A 15,651-nucleotide genomic window follows, 5' to 3' on the forward strand; every position below is an offset into this window, starting at 1 on the left:
TGACCAACCTATTTCATTTATATTGATATCAGCTACCTTCCTTGCTTTCTGTCTGCACGGCTACCGCCTTCTTTTTTGTTTCTTCTTTTTCTTTCCTTTTTAAAAAAAAGCTTTTTCCCAGTCTTAAAAATAACACCATTTTCTTTGGAGTTTAATATATAAGATTTTGGCCTTCTTCAAGCACCATGTATTACTTTGCTAGGTTTACTGTGTGTGCCACCCTTTAGTGAATGTTTTGACTATCACTGATCGCTTTACACTTTAATGTCTACCGTGAAGTTTCTATATGACTATGTCAGCAATTAATTTTAACAAGATCCCTTGAACTGAGCAAGGGATGAAAATCAATGTTGTTTTAATCTATTAAACCCAACCTGAAACCTTAACAAAATGTTTTTTATATCTCACTAAAGAGCCCATTGCCAATATTCTGTAACTATTATGGGAAAAAAGTAGCTGAGTGAGTGAGATGGAGTGAAATTTAAAGAATGATGAAAGCCTTTGATAAGGTTCTAGTAATGCTAGCTGTATATTCATATTACAGTATGAAAAAATATTAAGAATTTGATGCATCCAAATTATTTTAAATAGCCAACTTACAAGAACTACAATATGCACATAATTATGTTAAGATTTAAGACTTTTGATAAATATTTGAACATGTGTTAACTTTATCAAGAATAAGAGGGCCTTATATACAAAATGTATTTTGGGAATTGAGAGATTTTTTTCATTATGTTTATAAAATACTTTCTCTTTAAAAATTATCATTCTTTATATAATTAAGCTGCTGGGCAGAGAATAGCTGAGACCTCTAACCATGGCTTCTGATTAGCTCCTTAGCTAAAATCGTCATCAGCACAGGTAGTCCTCAACTTACAACAGTTCATTTAGTGACCATTCAAGTTACAATGGTACTGAAAAAAGTGACTTATGACCATTTTTTACACTTAAGACCATTGCAGCATCCCCATGGTCACATGATCAACATTCAGATGCTTGACAGCTGGTTCATATTTATGACGATTGCAGTGTCCTGGGATTATGTGATCACCTTTTGCAACTTTCTGACAAGCAAATTCAATGGGGAAGCTTGATTCACTTAACAACCGTGTTACTAACTTAACAACTGCAGTGATTCACTTAACAATAATGGTCATAAAATTGGGCAAATTCACTTAACAAATGTTTTGCTTACCAACAGAAATGTTGGGCTCAATTGTGGTCGTATGTTGAGGACTACCTGTATTGAAAACCACCAAGATGTTACTTTTCACATCTATTCAACTCTCTGATATTTAGGAAAGATAGAGCACTTATCTTGGTTTTCAAGACGTGCCAAATAGGTTGCTTTCTGACATAGTATCAGCTACAGAATGGCATTATTTGTTGTCCTGTTTTAAGGGAAGAAAAGTAGACATTGTTTTGTTAAATGAACAAATACATGCAAATCTATCAGAAGACCAGACTAGAGTTTACTTTGAAGCTTACTGAAGCGAAATAGTCACCTTTGTTTTACTGGGCATTATAGATTACTCATGAAGAACTCAACTGCAAACAAGCTCATTCCATCAGCTCATCACAAGCTGAGGGGATCATCCACTTTGCAGAATAGTGAACATGTAGTTTGTTTTACCTGCAGTTGTAGCTTCTAGATGGTACATATTCATAAAGATTTATGAATTATCCTACATGGTGAATTAAATGTGTGTGGCATGGCCTGCCCTATTCAAATTAGTAAGTATAGAACAATACATTACTCGTTTCATCTACAGATAGGATGTTTTATAAAGTGTCCAGATGTTCATCTTTATCTATGCTACATTGTTTTAATAAAACAGGCAAATATGGGAGGAAGGCTGTTATAGAGGAATAGAAGAAAAAAACAAGAAATATACAGGAAAACATGAGAATAGATTAATTTCTGAAGTTTGTATCATGAAGCACTGATTTTATTGGTCAGACCATCCTCCTATAGAATGGAGGCACAAACCACCTGAGGCACATTTGGGCACAAGCCATGGGTGTGCAGCAGATACAAAGATAATTTGAATGACAAGAGAAATTTGGAATGAGTCTTGTTTTAATTACCCAGAATTCAACATGAAACTTATCTCTTGTTATCATAGATTGGTGTGCTATTTGTTCCTTTAATATAGTAACATCTGGCCTGTATTTTGTAAGATAGTTTATAACATTCTTAAACAAAAGGCACTGCAGTGTATGATATGTGATATGTTTCTCAGTTTCAGCCACTTTAAGATGAGTGGACTTCAACTCCCAGAATTCCCTAGCCAGCCATGAAGTCCATCCAAGTTGCCAAGGCTGAGAAACACTAGTAGTTGACATTGCAACTCTTCAGTGCAACCTATACAGTAAATCTGGCTGGAGAATTGTGGGAGAAAGTGACTGAGGTTGAGAAACACTGTATGTGTGATTGACTGGATAGATGGATGGATGGATGGATGGATGGCTTTATATCACTGTTCAGCAGAAAAGATGCCAAAAACAGTCATAAGGTGCTGATATAGTTGAAGAAAAGGTTTATCATTGGGAAGGCTGTATCCTTGAAACTCATCAGAGTCAACAATCAGAGATAGTTGTCAACTGTGCAACTGGACAGTGTGTTAAATACCCAGAACTCAAAACATACAGGTAGTCCTTGATTACTACCAATGGCATTGAAATGCAGACTTGTAACCAGTCCTTAAAGGTGTAGTCATCATGCAGTCGTCATGAGACATTGCACTTTATGATCACATTGCTTAGCAACAGAGCTGATGTTGTAAGTTGAGTGCAGTTGTCAACGCTGCTAATATCGGATGCTCTTGCTTTGATAACAGATGTAAATGCAGCCATTTTCTCTATTGCTTTTAGAATTAGTTGCTGCTGGGAGGGGGAGTAGGGATGACAATAACAGTAATAACTTAATCGTAGGAACCCAAGAACATTGGGCCCAGAGCTGATAGTGTTTTGGCAGGCTGGAGAGCTGGGGAGAAAGCCCGCGCTTCAAGCTAATTGGGGAATGTGATTTATGACTGTTTATTGGGGATGTTTATTGCACTTTGTTACTTTGTATCGGGGAAGGGAATTTAGTTTCTGGGTTCAACTATGTAGTGCCAATACTTTGCTTCCCGAATAAAAGACTCTTTAAGGAAAACAATGCCTCGAAGTTCTTTTGAAGGGTTTCATCTATTGCAGGGGTGTCAAACTGCCGGCCTACGGGCTGGATGCATCATCCAGAAGCCATGCCCACCCCATTGCCAACAATGGCAAAACTGTCCCAATACGTTGCGCGACATCACATGACATCGCAAGTTTGACATGTCTGATCTATTGGAACCATGACAGCAGTCATGTGCTATTGCACTGTACAACCACATTGCTTAGTGACAGACTTTCTGGTCCCAGTCACGGTTGGTAAATGAGAACTACATGTATGTGTATACATGTGTGCATGTCTGTGTGTGTGTGTGTGTGTGTGTGTGTGTGCATACACACATATTGTATGTACCAACTGACAATTGAAATTTGTTTCAGTTTCTAGAGGTTACATGCCTTACCTGAGATTTTTATTTCAATCACATAGGACTGAATCTTAAAACTCCATTCACTTGCTCGTGCTTCCTCTTCATACTTAAGATGTGCCTTTCTGCTAAGCCAGTGCTTTTGCTGATAGTAAAGCTCATTTATACAGGACAGACTAATTTACCAACTATCTATTTTTTTTCTTTCTTTCTTCTGACCATTGCAGTGAGCATGCCCACCAGTGAGACAGAATCTGTGAACACAGACAATGTGGCTGGAGGCGATATCGAAGGAGAAAACTGTGGCGCACGACTGGCGTGAGTTTGATTCTGTTTATATTATGCTGGTGTCCTCTTGACTCCAAGAGGGAGCCTGGATGATATTAAGGGAAAAATATATATATATCAGAACTATCTTTGTTTGAAAGTGTTTCTTCCAAAAAGAATGAAAGTGAATTTGGAGTGATTCACATTTTCTCTCAGACTTTTCCATAGAACATTATAAATGCATCAGAAAATTATTTCTATGACTCTGCACAAAAGCAATATTCCAGTATCTGCTTTCCGACATTTCTTATTTTTTAAAAAAAACTGACATTCATATTCATAGAAAGGGATATTAAGAAGAATTTCTCAAGACAGTTTCTTTGCCCAAGCCACACATTTCATCTGGACAAGACTCCTTTCAAAAATTTCAGACTGCTTACAGCAAATTAAAAGGACACTAAAAACTAATCCACTTTTCTCCCTTAAGAATAATAATACAGCCAATCCTTGACTTACAATAGTTTGTTTAGCGACCATTCAAAGTTACAACGGCACTCTAAAAAGAGACTTATGACCGTTCATACTCACGACTGTTGCAGCATCCCCGTGGTCACGTGATCATAATTCAGTTGATTGGCAACTGACTCATATTTATGATGGTTGCAATGTTCTAGGATCATGTGATCATTTTTTGGGAACTTATGATAAGCAAAGTCAGTGGGGATACCAGATTCATTTAACAACCATATTATTAGCTTAACAACTGCAGTGATTCACTGTGGCAAGAAAGGTCCTAAAATGGGGCAAAATTCACTTAACAAATGTCTCACTTAGCAACAGAAATTTGTCGTATGTCGAGGACTAGCTGTATCTTCCAAAGAATTATTTTTTAAAAGCATGAATACTAGGAGAAACATAAAAATATATGGAAGATACAGGTAGCATATAGTGTATTTGGTGAAGCATATTTTGTCCAGGATTAAGTTTTAGAAATAAATTACTATGTTTCACATTAAATGTTCACCATCCTAAACACCTGAAGCAAAGTACAAGCTTTATCCTTCATTTCATATAAAAACATGAAGGTAAATATAGGTTAGGCACATATATCACATTTTTTATTTAATGCTAGCATAGCACAACCTTGAGCATTTCTCCAACTTAGAAGTGCATAAGTGGCCATCTCTTTGTTTAGGTTAGAGTTCTGTTTCTACCAAAACAATTGTAATAAAATCAGAGTTTGCTGTGATGGCGCCTCTGTTTAATGCTACTTCTGTAAATCAGACTTTTTAGAAAAACTCAGGCATAGTGATCATAGTAATCATACCATGTCAATGCTGCTAACATCGGATGTTCTTGCTTGACACCTTGTGGTTGCACTTCTTGTTGTTTACAGTGTTCTTAATTACTTCATAATGAGCAGTTTTACACAATCCCTTCAGGTGTTGAAAACCCAGGTGTGAAAGGGAGGCACAGATGCTATAATCTCATCTCAGGCTCTCTTCCTTGAATATGCACAGAAGCGGTCCATGGGTTTCACACTGTGCACTTCTTCCTTGGGATGAGAACCAGGATTGGATGGGGGGGGGACTGAATGGGTAACGAATTTGGCTGTGGCGAGTTAACTGCAGCAAGTTGTCCCATTTCACAGTGGGAGAGGGATGTCCTTGGATGCTAATTAGTATAAGTGTGTTGATTCCCTTCTTATGGGTAAGAACTGGAGGAGGAACTGGCAAGGTTGAATGGGGGAAGGAAGCCCCTGCTTGCTGGTGAGAGCAGCAGAGGAGGGGGGGGGCTTGCATGAGTGTTGTAGTGTAGTGGAGAGGTGGTTACTGGGTGCCCTGTTGATGCCGAGAGCTGGTCATCTAAAGTTCCTTGGCGTGTGGATCCACAAAAATGTGGATTTTTGTATTTTGTTTCCCCTAATATCTGTTGTTTTCATATCTGTTGTTGTCTCTGCCTGTTGTGTGCCACCCAAAGTCACCTTTGTTTAATTCGATTAATAAAAATAAATAAATAATAAATAAAATGGTTTGTTATACTTTTAAAACCATCTATCAGTTGCACCAGGGATTTCTGATGCTAGTTACTAGGAACAGGAAAGGTACAAAATGGATTGAATTAACTCCTCGAAACAAGCATGGTTGTTATTTTTGTGATTTTTATTTTGTCCTGAAATTCCATAGATCTTTTATACATTGTAGGAAGAGAGTTATGTTTGTCTATGACATCCCAAAACCAGGAACAGTCTGGGAAATCCTTTTCAGGATGACGTATGTCACTAAAAGTCATAACATTTCATTCTGATGAAATGAATGTATTCTCAAAAGCTTACGCCATTTAATAACATTTGTTACCTTGAAGAGAATCCATCATATTCCCTTGGACACATCTTTTTAACAGGTTTCAGATAGAAATGAAATTTCACGTAGAAATAGAAACTTGGAATAACTGCAGAAGGTTGTCTGAAAAAATAATAATTGAGAAGCTGACAAAGATCATTTCGTAAAATAAGTAAGAAGAAAGAGTTTATATGCAAACCATGGGAACAGAATTGTATTTTGAAGCCAAAAGCCTGTAATCTCTTCCCAAATGAGATAAAAACTAGCTTACATAAATGCTTTTCATCATGTTTCAAAATAGTATTTTTCAGTGACCCAGAGGTCAGTAAGAAAGCAAGATTTTCCCATGCACAGATCTATGCAGTGTCTGGAGAGGCATTTGCCTTATACAATCACTTGATTATTACAGTATATATGAACTGGGCCACAATTTTGGAGCAGTGCTATGTTAAGAGTTATTTTCAGATCCTGGGACTTAGACTGATATAACATTCAAATCAACCTAATTAATTCATCTGTTCTACCTAGTTTAAATTATGTGCAGTCTACTATGCTACAAAGATGCTCAGCTATGTCTTTTGCTGAAATCTTGTTTGAGAATAATATATAAATTCAGTATCAGAACCAGGGCTTTTTTTTGTCATAGAACGCTCAGAACGGAGTTCTGGCACCTTTTTTGGATGGAACCTTGTAGGGGTAGGCAAGGCGGGTTGTATTACATGTGTGAGTTCTGGCACCTTTTTCTTTTACAAAAAAAGCACTGATCAGAACTAAAAAAAAATGCTCACCAAGCTCAACATGACTAGTACTACTTCAATAACAGTTTGTCAGGAATTGTAGTTTGCAAAGCTCTCTTTCTTTCTGGGAAACCTGGGGGTGTGGGAGGGGAGGGGAGATTCATAAACGCTATGACTTGAAAAGCTTCTCAATAATGGAGCTACTCCATCAGAAGTAATCAGCATAATACAGGATATTTTCCTGGACAATTGATTTGGTGCTTTTCTATCTGATGGAAGAAGTCCTACTGAGACTTTCTCTGACCAGATCAGAGCCTGAAGCTGGCAGTAGATAACTTTAAAGGACAGCTTGGATTGTCAAGCTTAACAGCACCTTGATCAAAGAAAGTATTGTGTTTCTTTGGATCCCATTTGATTTTCAAATCAAAGCCTGCTTGTGTCACATGCACCTGATCTGAAAAAGGGTAGCGGTGGACTCTATTTATAAACCATGTTGTTAGAGCATTTTGGGGGGAAATAAAACCCTAAGGCTGTATTTACCACATTTCGATATTAGTAAAACAATGCACATTAGGCTGTGAAAAGGAGATCTTGTTAAGATGATTCGATCCAGAGACTAAAATGATTTTAAAACACTACTGCTTTTCGAAGACTGAACCAATTGGGGGAAATAGTGACAATGTTAAGATTACCCTTCTCAATTTTGTATGTGAAAAGATCCAAATAAATGCAGTTGAAATCGAAGAAAGTTACATCAGTTTATTTTATGGGATAGACTCAACATTCTTAAATGAATTTTCTTGACATTGGCTGGATTATACCTTTATTTGGGAAATAATCAATGTAAACTAAATGAGATTATGTTCATGGTGAGCAAATTCTGGCTTCTAAAATAAATACGCTTTTATTTTTTAAAGTGAAAAAGACTCCTGACTAATTCTGTTTTGTTGTTTAACATGATTGATTGCATTTAACTTTATGGATCTCAGAATATCACTTGCTGGATTAGAAGGAAAATTAATGAGAAATTAGTTCTCAGATTTCATCTCCTTATAGGGTATTGATAATAGTAATGGCTTTTATGAGGTATTCGCTATACTGTAGGCTTGGTCTAGTTAGTTTATTTTAATATTTTAATTCTGGTATACAGAGCATTCATAGCATGTATTCTCTAACCCCCACATCATTTTAATAATTAAGTAAAAGTAGCTAAACTGCCCAACATCTTGTTGCCTAACCAAGATTTCTGCAATTTTGTGTGAGATTTTACAAAACGTTGGCCTTTTAAAAAGGCATTTATTTTCTTAACTAATTTTTAAATCAGTGATACTGAACACAATAGTGCAATGGTGCCTGCTGACATAAAAGATTGCTAATCCATGCTATTCAATATAAAAAGGGTTTTTCAAGGACTTGCAGAGACCAAAGGTCCTCTGTTTACAAATTGATAAGCTCCGTTTTTTAAAAAAGCATAATCTTCAAGATGCATTGGGACTTTTTTGGATTCTCCAAGACATCGTGTCCTTTAACTCTTCCCCACCCCTTTTGGACCACCAACCAAACCTGTGGTGTGAAACAAATTATGCATTGTTCTCATAACCATAGAATTATTAAAGGTAAAGGTAAAGATTCCCCCGCACATGCGTGCTAGTCGTTTCCAACTCTAAGGGCTGGTGCTCATCTCCGTTTCAAAGCCGAAGAGCCAGCGCTTGTCCGAGGACGTCTCCGCGGTCATGTGGCCAGCATGACTAGACGCCAAAGGCGCACAGAGCGCTGTTACCTTCCCACCGTAGCGGTCCCTATTTTTCTACTTGCATTTTTACGTGCTTTCGAACTGCTAGGTTGGCAGAAGCTGGGACGAGTAACAGGCGCTCACTCTGTTACGCGGCACTCGGGATTCGACCCACCAAACTGCCAACCTTCTGATCGACAAGCTCAGCGTCCTAACCCACTGAGCCACCACGTCCCTTGAATAGAATTATTAGGAATCAGCATAACAATACTCTGATTGTGTGTTTGCTTACTTTTTAATCAAATATGAAGACCCTCCACAGATGACCAATAAAAAGGACTAGGGCGAGGCAAAGCTTTGGATTCAATCGGTAGCCTCCCAGTCCTAGGAAAAAATGTTTCTTGTGTGCCCACATACTCCAAAAGCAGTTCTTTCTGAGGGGTGCACAGACCATTCTGATTGAACTAATAATTGATTTACTCCAGCAACCTACTTCCCATAACACATGAACATTGTACGAGGTGGATCATTGATCCCTGAAGATGCTTGATAATCCACCAAAAATATGTTACAGTTTTACTGAATGATCTTAGTTGTCCCCAACAGTTTTGTGAGAAATTTCATCAAGAGAAGCAGGTAAAAAATGTCAGTGCTGCTGCATATGTAAAGTTAGAGATGAGAGGGGATTATTAACCTGTTGGCATGATGGTATTAGCTCCAGCTTTTAAAACCCACAATAAAATTACTACATGCATAAAAAGTGAAATAACAGTCATATCTGTTAGCTTAATTAGATAAAAAGATTTTTAAAATACTGCTCAGCTGCTTTGATGAAAAAAAACCTACATTATATTCACCCAGTGGGGCAGTGTATGATTTGAATTTCATTTTTCTAATGAGGACCAGTTTAAAATTTTAAAGGGTCTCTGGGGCCTGATAATTTTGATGGATCTCTTTAGAGTTCCCTGATCTCTGCTCTCCTGCAATGCAACAATACAAAAAAGAATTCTCACTCCAGCTAAAGGAGCCTGCTTCAGAATAGTGAAAATCTTCTTCCACCTCTTCAGTGGTATCATTATATCCATTTTAACTTCCGTTTTTAGCTGGAGTAAGGCTGAATAATGAACTACATGAAAGAACTCCAAAAATGTAATTATTTGTTGAATTTGTAGATAAAGAGCTGACAGTCCAGTGTCAGGCACTTTTGGTTAAAAGAATGCTATTTACAACTATCTAGAGGTCCCTGAAAATTAATTTAAGAGTTAACCCATTTTTGCTTATGCCCTCAGAGTTTTCCCATCTCTTTTATGGATGCTCACTCAATTTTCTCCCTCGTTTCTCTTTGAATACTTCTACTCCCACTTATAATATCTAATAATTATCACAATCCACAGATGTGTGCTTGCTTCATTGTTTGATTTTTCTGTATGCAATCATGACTCTGGTTTTCTATTAACTCATACTCCCAAAGATAGCAGTGTAGGTCCATAACATTCATTTCACACGTTGGCAGATCATGGAAAGATCTATTTGAACTTTGATCCATTTATTCTTCCTTTGGTTTCTCACTCTGAATACAAAAAAAACATAGTTGTAAAGGACCTTGGAGGACTTCTAGTCCAACCCCCTGCTCAGGCAGGAAACCTTGTACCATTTCAGACAGGTGGCTGTCCAATCTTTTCTTTAAAACGTTCAGTGTTGGAGCATTCACAACTTCTGGAGGCAAGTCATTCCACTGATTAATTGTTCTGTCAGGAAATTTCTCTTTAGTTCTAGGTTGCTTCTCTCCATTCACTGTTTCTTGTCCTGTCCTCAGGTGCTTTGCAGAATAGCTTCTCTCCCTCTTCTTTGTAGTAACCCCGTAGATATTGGAACACTGCTATCATAGCCCCCAACGATGTCCTTCTTTTCATTAAACTAGACATATCCAATTCCTGCAATGGTTCTTTATATATTTTAGCCTCCAGTCCCCTAATCATCTTCATTGCTCTTCTCTGTACTCTTTTCAGAGTCTCAGCATCTCTTTTACATCATGGCAACCAAAATGTAGTATTTTGTGGGAGACTTCCGGTCCTGCGCGGTAGCGACTGGTTGCAGGCTTGCAAATCGCCACACCCTCACAGCTAATTTTCGTCCTGCCTGGAGATCCTAATGGGTCCAAGCCACCCCAAAGAGGCGGCGAAGGAAGAAGGGTGCCCCGGCGACTCTGGAATGATGGCAGTTGTTCCGTTCATCTTGGGGAAAGTCTTCTAACTTGACAGGAAAAAGGCTGTATTTCACTGATCAGCCCAAGCTACTTGCAACCAAAGTCCAAAAGAACTAACCAGCACAACAGTAAACAGCTTGCTTGAAACTGGGTGAGGAATCTGATTTTCCCTTTTCTATTCTACACTCAATTTCCTGGAAAAGATCCCAAAGAAGCAAAATACCTCCGAAAGTGAAGGAGGGGGACTTCCACCCCACCCTTATACTAACGGAAGTGGTGAATTAAAGTCTCCATGGAGGATCAAAATATATGGTAGTGAAATAAATTTATAAATTTGAAAGCTAAAATTTAATTTTGGACAAGTTTAAAATTGTTGAATGGTTAAGACTCTCATTTTAAAAACCATTGTTCATATTGAAAACTAAATAGATGCTGACACCTAGTAGTGGATGAAGATTATGACAGATATGATTTCCATAGAGAACTTGTCAAAACCTGGGAAAACCTAATCTGTGTTTGTGACCTTTAGCGCTTTAATAACAAAGAACAGCGGTGACAAAAAAAGTCAACAATCTGGGCTGCAGACAAAGAGAGAATTATAAACTTTAAAAAAAATCTTTTTTGAACTCTTTGGATTACAAATATCTATTTAACCAGGACTCAAAAGCTATTTGCAGATAAGAAGGAAAACTTCAATTTTTGGCCATTATGGATCAGAGACATGTAGATAGAACACACCAAGAAAACCTAAATACCTCTCAGGAGGAGATATATATATACTGCAATTAATTCAAATAACACTGAGTTCAAATCACGAAGAAATCCAAATCAATCTATTTGTAAGTTTATTCTACAACAAAAAAACTTCCAGGAAAGTTGGAAGAAGGAGGAACTGCCGACTATAGAAGAGTGGACTTTGAAAGTTTCTAATTTGGCGGAAATGGCAAAGATTTCAGCATATTTGAAAGAACAATCGCAACAGAGATATATTGTGGAATGGAGAAGGTGGATTGAATATATTCAGAATAAATATGGGACTAAAATGTTTCATTTAGCATTTGAATAAGTAGTGGTTTTATATGATGTATAATTAATTATTTGTTATTTGTTAGTAATATTATGACTATGGAGAGTTAAAGTGCGATAGAATTTAATGTTTTATTTTTGTTGTTAGCATATTTTAGCTTATGTTTGTAACACTATACCCTGTATTCAGCTCTGGGAAGTCAGGGAGGGGGGAGGGGAGGGGAGGGGAGGGTTGGGGAGAGCGGAGGGAGTGGAGGGTTTTTTTTGTTTTGTTTTTTATCTAAAAAATGTATTGTAAAACTTTTCAATTAAAAAAAAACTTCCAGGAAAAAACAACAGAGAAGGAGCAGACAAAACAAATAGGTGGATATAAAATTGAAAATAGAGACTTAAAGACAGAACTTAACAAAGCAAGAAAACATGATTTAATCCTAGTGGGGGGGAAATTACAAGAAATGGAAAAAAACAACTCATCCCTTAAGTCTACAAAATAAACATGAGGACAAAAAAACAGATTGGATAAAATGGAATGTAGAGATGTTGAAAACATCAGAGAAAGGAAGTGATAAGAGAAGCAGAGAAGGAGAAAAAGAAAAAGATTTTCAAGAAACATGGAAAGGCAAAGGCCTCATATAAAGACACTATATTTGATTTACTTCTATACCTACAGCAACAGTCATGAACATATGGAAAAACTTTTTGATTCAGCAAAACACATTGATCAAGAAAGATCCTGGCCAAAGAAAAAAGATTAAAGTGAAAATTAAGAAAATAGATGATGGGATCTACCAGAGAGAATATTTAAAAAAGAAACATTTGTTTGAATATGGTTAAAGAAATAGAAAAGATTCTGAATACATATGTCATTCTAAGAGGGATGAATTCGCTAAATAATACTGTATGCTTTTTTTCCTTTTTATTTTATTTCTTGATATAAGTAATATAATACTGTTGAAATGGCTTAGATGAAAGAAATGTTGTAGATAATTAAATGTGTTTGAATTTAGGGAAACTATAATGTATAAAAAAGAAAAAATGTTTTGAATAAGAGTTAAAGCATTAGATGACTAGACATATTAAATGGAATATTTAAAGATTAAATATATTTTTAATTATGGTTAAAAAAATAAGAAATTTTGGGAATGAATATATACTACCTTAGGAGGAATATATATTTTAAGTAGTATTTTACTTTTTATGTTTCTTTACTCTTGCTCTCTTTTGCTTTTGCTTACTGTTTTTACATATTCTTTAAGAAATGTAAAAGTGTTGAGATGATTTATATGGGTAAAAAGGATTTAAATCTTTAAATGTAATTAACTGTTGAGAAAATCTTAACCAGCAAGAATACTTCAAACTTTATGGGAGAAACAAATCTAAATAAGGAATGTAATAGGATATAAGTTAAGGCAACCAGAATGATTAGATAGAAAAGAAATATTATATTGATGTGATCATTATTTCTACAAATATTGAGGGAAAATCATATATGTAACTTATTTATCAAAATAATAAGAACTGTAATAATTTAAGGTTTACAAAGAAGACATTTTGGGGAAAAGGGGAAATCAACTAAATGTACTATGTGGATTATGGATTATAGAAATCAATTGTTAATGATTTTTCTTTACAAATGTAAACCCAGCAAACACACTGTTTACCAACTATTAAGTGATTTATGTTTTAAAAAATCAATAAAATATATGGGGAAAAATGTAGTATTTTGTTATATCCCAACATAGCAATAGGCTTATGTAGAGATTTTTTTCATACACCTGCATTTTTATATATATATATATATATATATATATAAAAATACACTGACATTCCAGAATAGTGTGGTAGAATCTCCAGCTAGAGTGAGGGGATGAATGAAAAGTCCAGTGAGTTTAGAGTCTTTGCAAGGGAAGGAAGTGACGGAGGCCAGACCTCTCCCCCACCCCAAGAATTCCTGAAGTCTTTATCTAACCATTCCCAAGAGGATGTAGTTATGTAAGATTCTTGTAAATAGGAAGGCAACAATAAAGAAGCAGCTCTGTTCATCTTACGTTGTCTTTCTGGTTCCTTGTGCCTGACAATAGGAACTATACTTCTATTCTCCATGCTTTTTCTTAATTCTCCTATCTATATTCTTTAATACAGTGAATAAAGTAATCTTATGGTAATATTCCAGTTTCCAGACTATGATCTTAAGCAACCAACCATTTTCAAGGAAAACATCAGGAATTGATTTGAAGTTGTGAAGCTCACTAATAAGAAGCCAGAGGAACTGCTGAAATAAATCAAATAAGATGATAAGGATAAATGTAAAAACACACTGCCAAAGATCAAGAAAAAGATGAAAGCAAACTGGGTAGCGCAAGCTCTGGTGGAAATAGCCAAAAAGAAAAAGGGAACCGAAGCCAAAGAACACAGAGATTGTAGGAAGAAACATAACAAGAATTTCACAGAGCTCAAGAGACAAGAAGCAGCATCACAACATCTGTCAAGTTACTGAAAAAGACATGGAAAAACAAGAATTTTTTTCCAAAAGATTTCCAAACTCAGAAGAAAATTTCATTTCAAAATTGGTATGCTAAAAGAACACAAACAAACAAGTAGTAAATGATTCAAAGAACATCAAAGATGGAATGGGTATACTGAAATTCTACACAGTAGAAATATCCACACCCAAGATATCTTACAAGACATTCCCTACTTAAAAGATTCTCTAGAACTTATAAGAAGATGAAGTTAATCTGGCTTTCTGGTGATTACCAAGTAGGAAGTCTATAGGAGTTGATAGAATGAAAATAATATGATATTTGATATGAAAATAATATGTAATGATTTCAATCAAACTATGGCAGCAAATTTGGTGGATAATACAATGGCCAGCAAATTGGAAGAATACAAAGAGAAAGAATTAACAACTGGACACTTTCCTTAATTTCCCATGATACTAAAATAATGTTTAGAATCATCCAATGCAGATTAGAGCTTTACCTGGAAAGGACAATGCCAGATGTTCAGAAAAGACCAGATGCTTAATATGGCTTTAGAAAAGGCCAAAAAACCAGAAATATTATTGCAGATGCACACTGAATAATTGAGAAAGCCAAAAAGAAGTCAATATCTCTGTCATTAATTATAAAAAAACCTTTGATAGTGTTGACCATGTCAAGCTGTGGAATGTCCTTAGAAAAATGAGAATTCAAGGACATCTAATTATCTGCATGTGAGAAAGCCGCACATATGAGCCTTGGTGGAGCAGTGGGCTAATGCCTCCTTAAGTAACACCAGCTGCCTGCAATTAGTGCAGGTTCGCATCCCACCAGGCTCAAGGTTGACTCAGCCTTCCATCCTTCCGAGGTAGGTAAAATGAGGACCCAGATTGTTGGGGGCAATTAAGCTGACTTTGTAATAATGCCGCTTGGGTGTGTGTGTGTGAAAGCCCTAATAAGCAGGCATATACATAGAATGAAGGCTACTGCTAAACTTGTAAGCCACCCTGAGTCTTCGGAGAAGGGCGGGATATAAATGGAATTAAAATAAAATAAATAAATAAATAAATAAATGTTGCAGATTAACACTTAGTAGGTGGCAATAAACATCTTAGAAATGATATTCTGATGCTGTGATGCATAACTATAGAGATAAAAATGATGCATGGAATGGAAACGGAAGTTGGACTGAAGAAGCAGGATAGAAAGAATGTGGATGCCTTTGATCTTCAAGGCATGGGAAGACTCTTGAGAATACCATAGTCAAGATACAACAAATGGATCACAAACAAATCAAGAGTTCTCACTCAAGGTACAAATGATCAGGGTCA

At 36.3% G+C, this 15,651-nt stretch overlaps 1 protein-coding gene across 1 annotated transcript in view; it reads left to right on the top strand.

The window, feature by feature from the left end:
- Positions 1–15,651, top strand: part of CACNA1C (calcium voltage-gated channel subunit alpha1 C) — a gene marked incomplete at both ends in the record, with an annotated part of 519,540 nt that overhangs the window by 379,026 nt on the left and 124,863 nt on the right. The window contains one exon of the mRNA XM_081331729.1: positions 3,755–3,845. Within this exon, the coding sequence (XP_081187855.1) occupies positions 3,755–3,845 (91 nt within the window). The remainder of the gene's footprint in view (positions 1–3,754; positions 3,846–15,651) is intronic.

This window comes from Vipera berus, assembly GCF_964194415.1.
Source record: "Vipera berus genome assembly, chromosome: 6".
Classification (NCBI taxonomy): Eukaryota; Metazoa; Chordata; class Lepidosauria; order Squamata; family Viperidae; genus Vipera; species Vipera berus.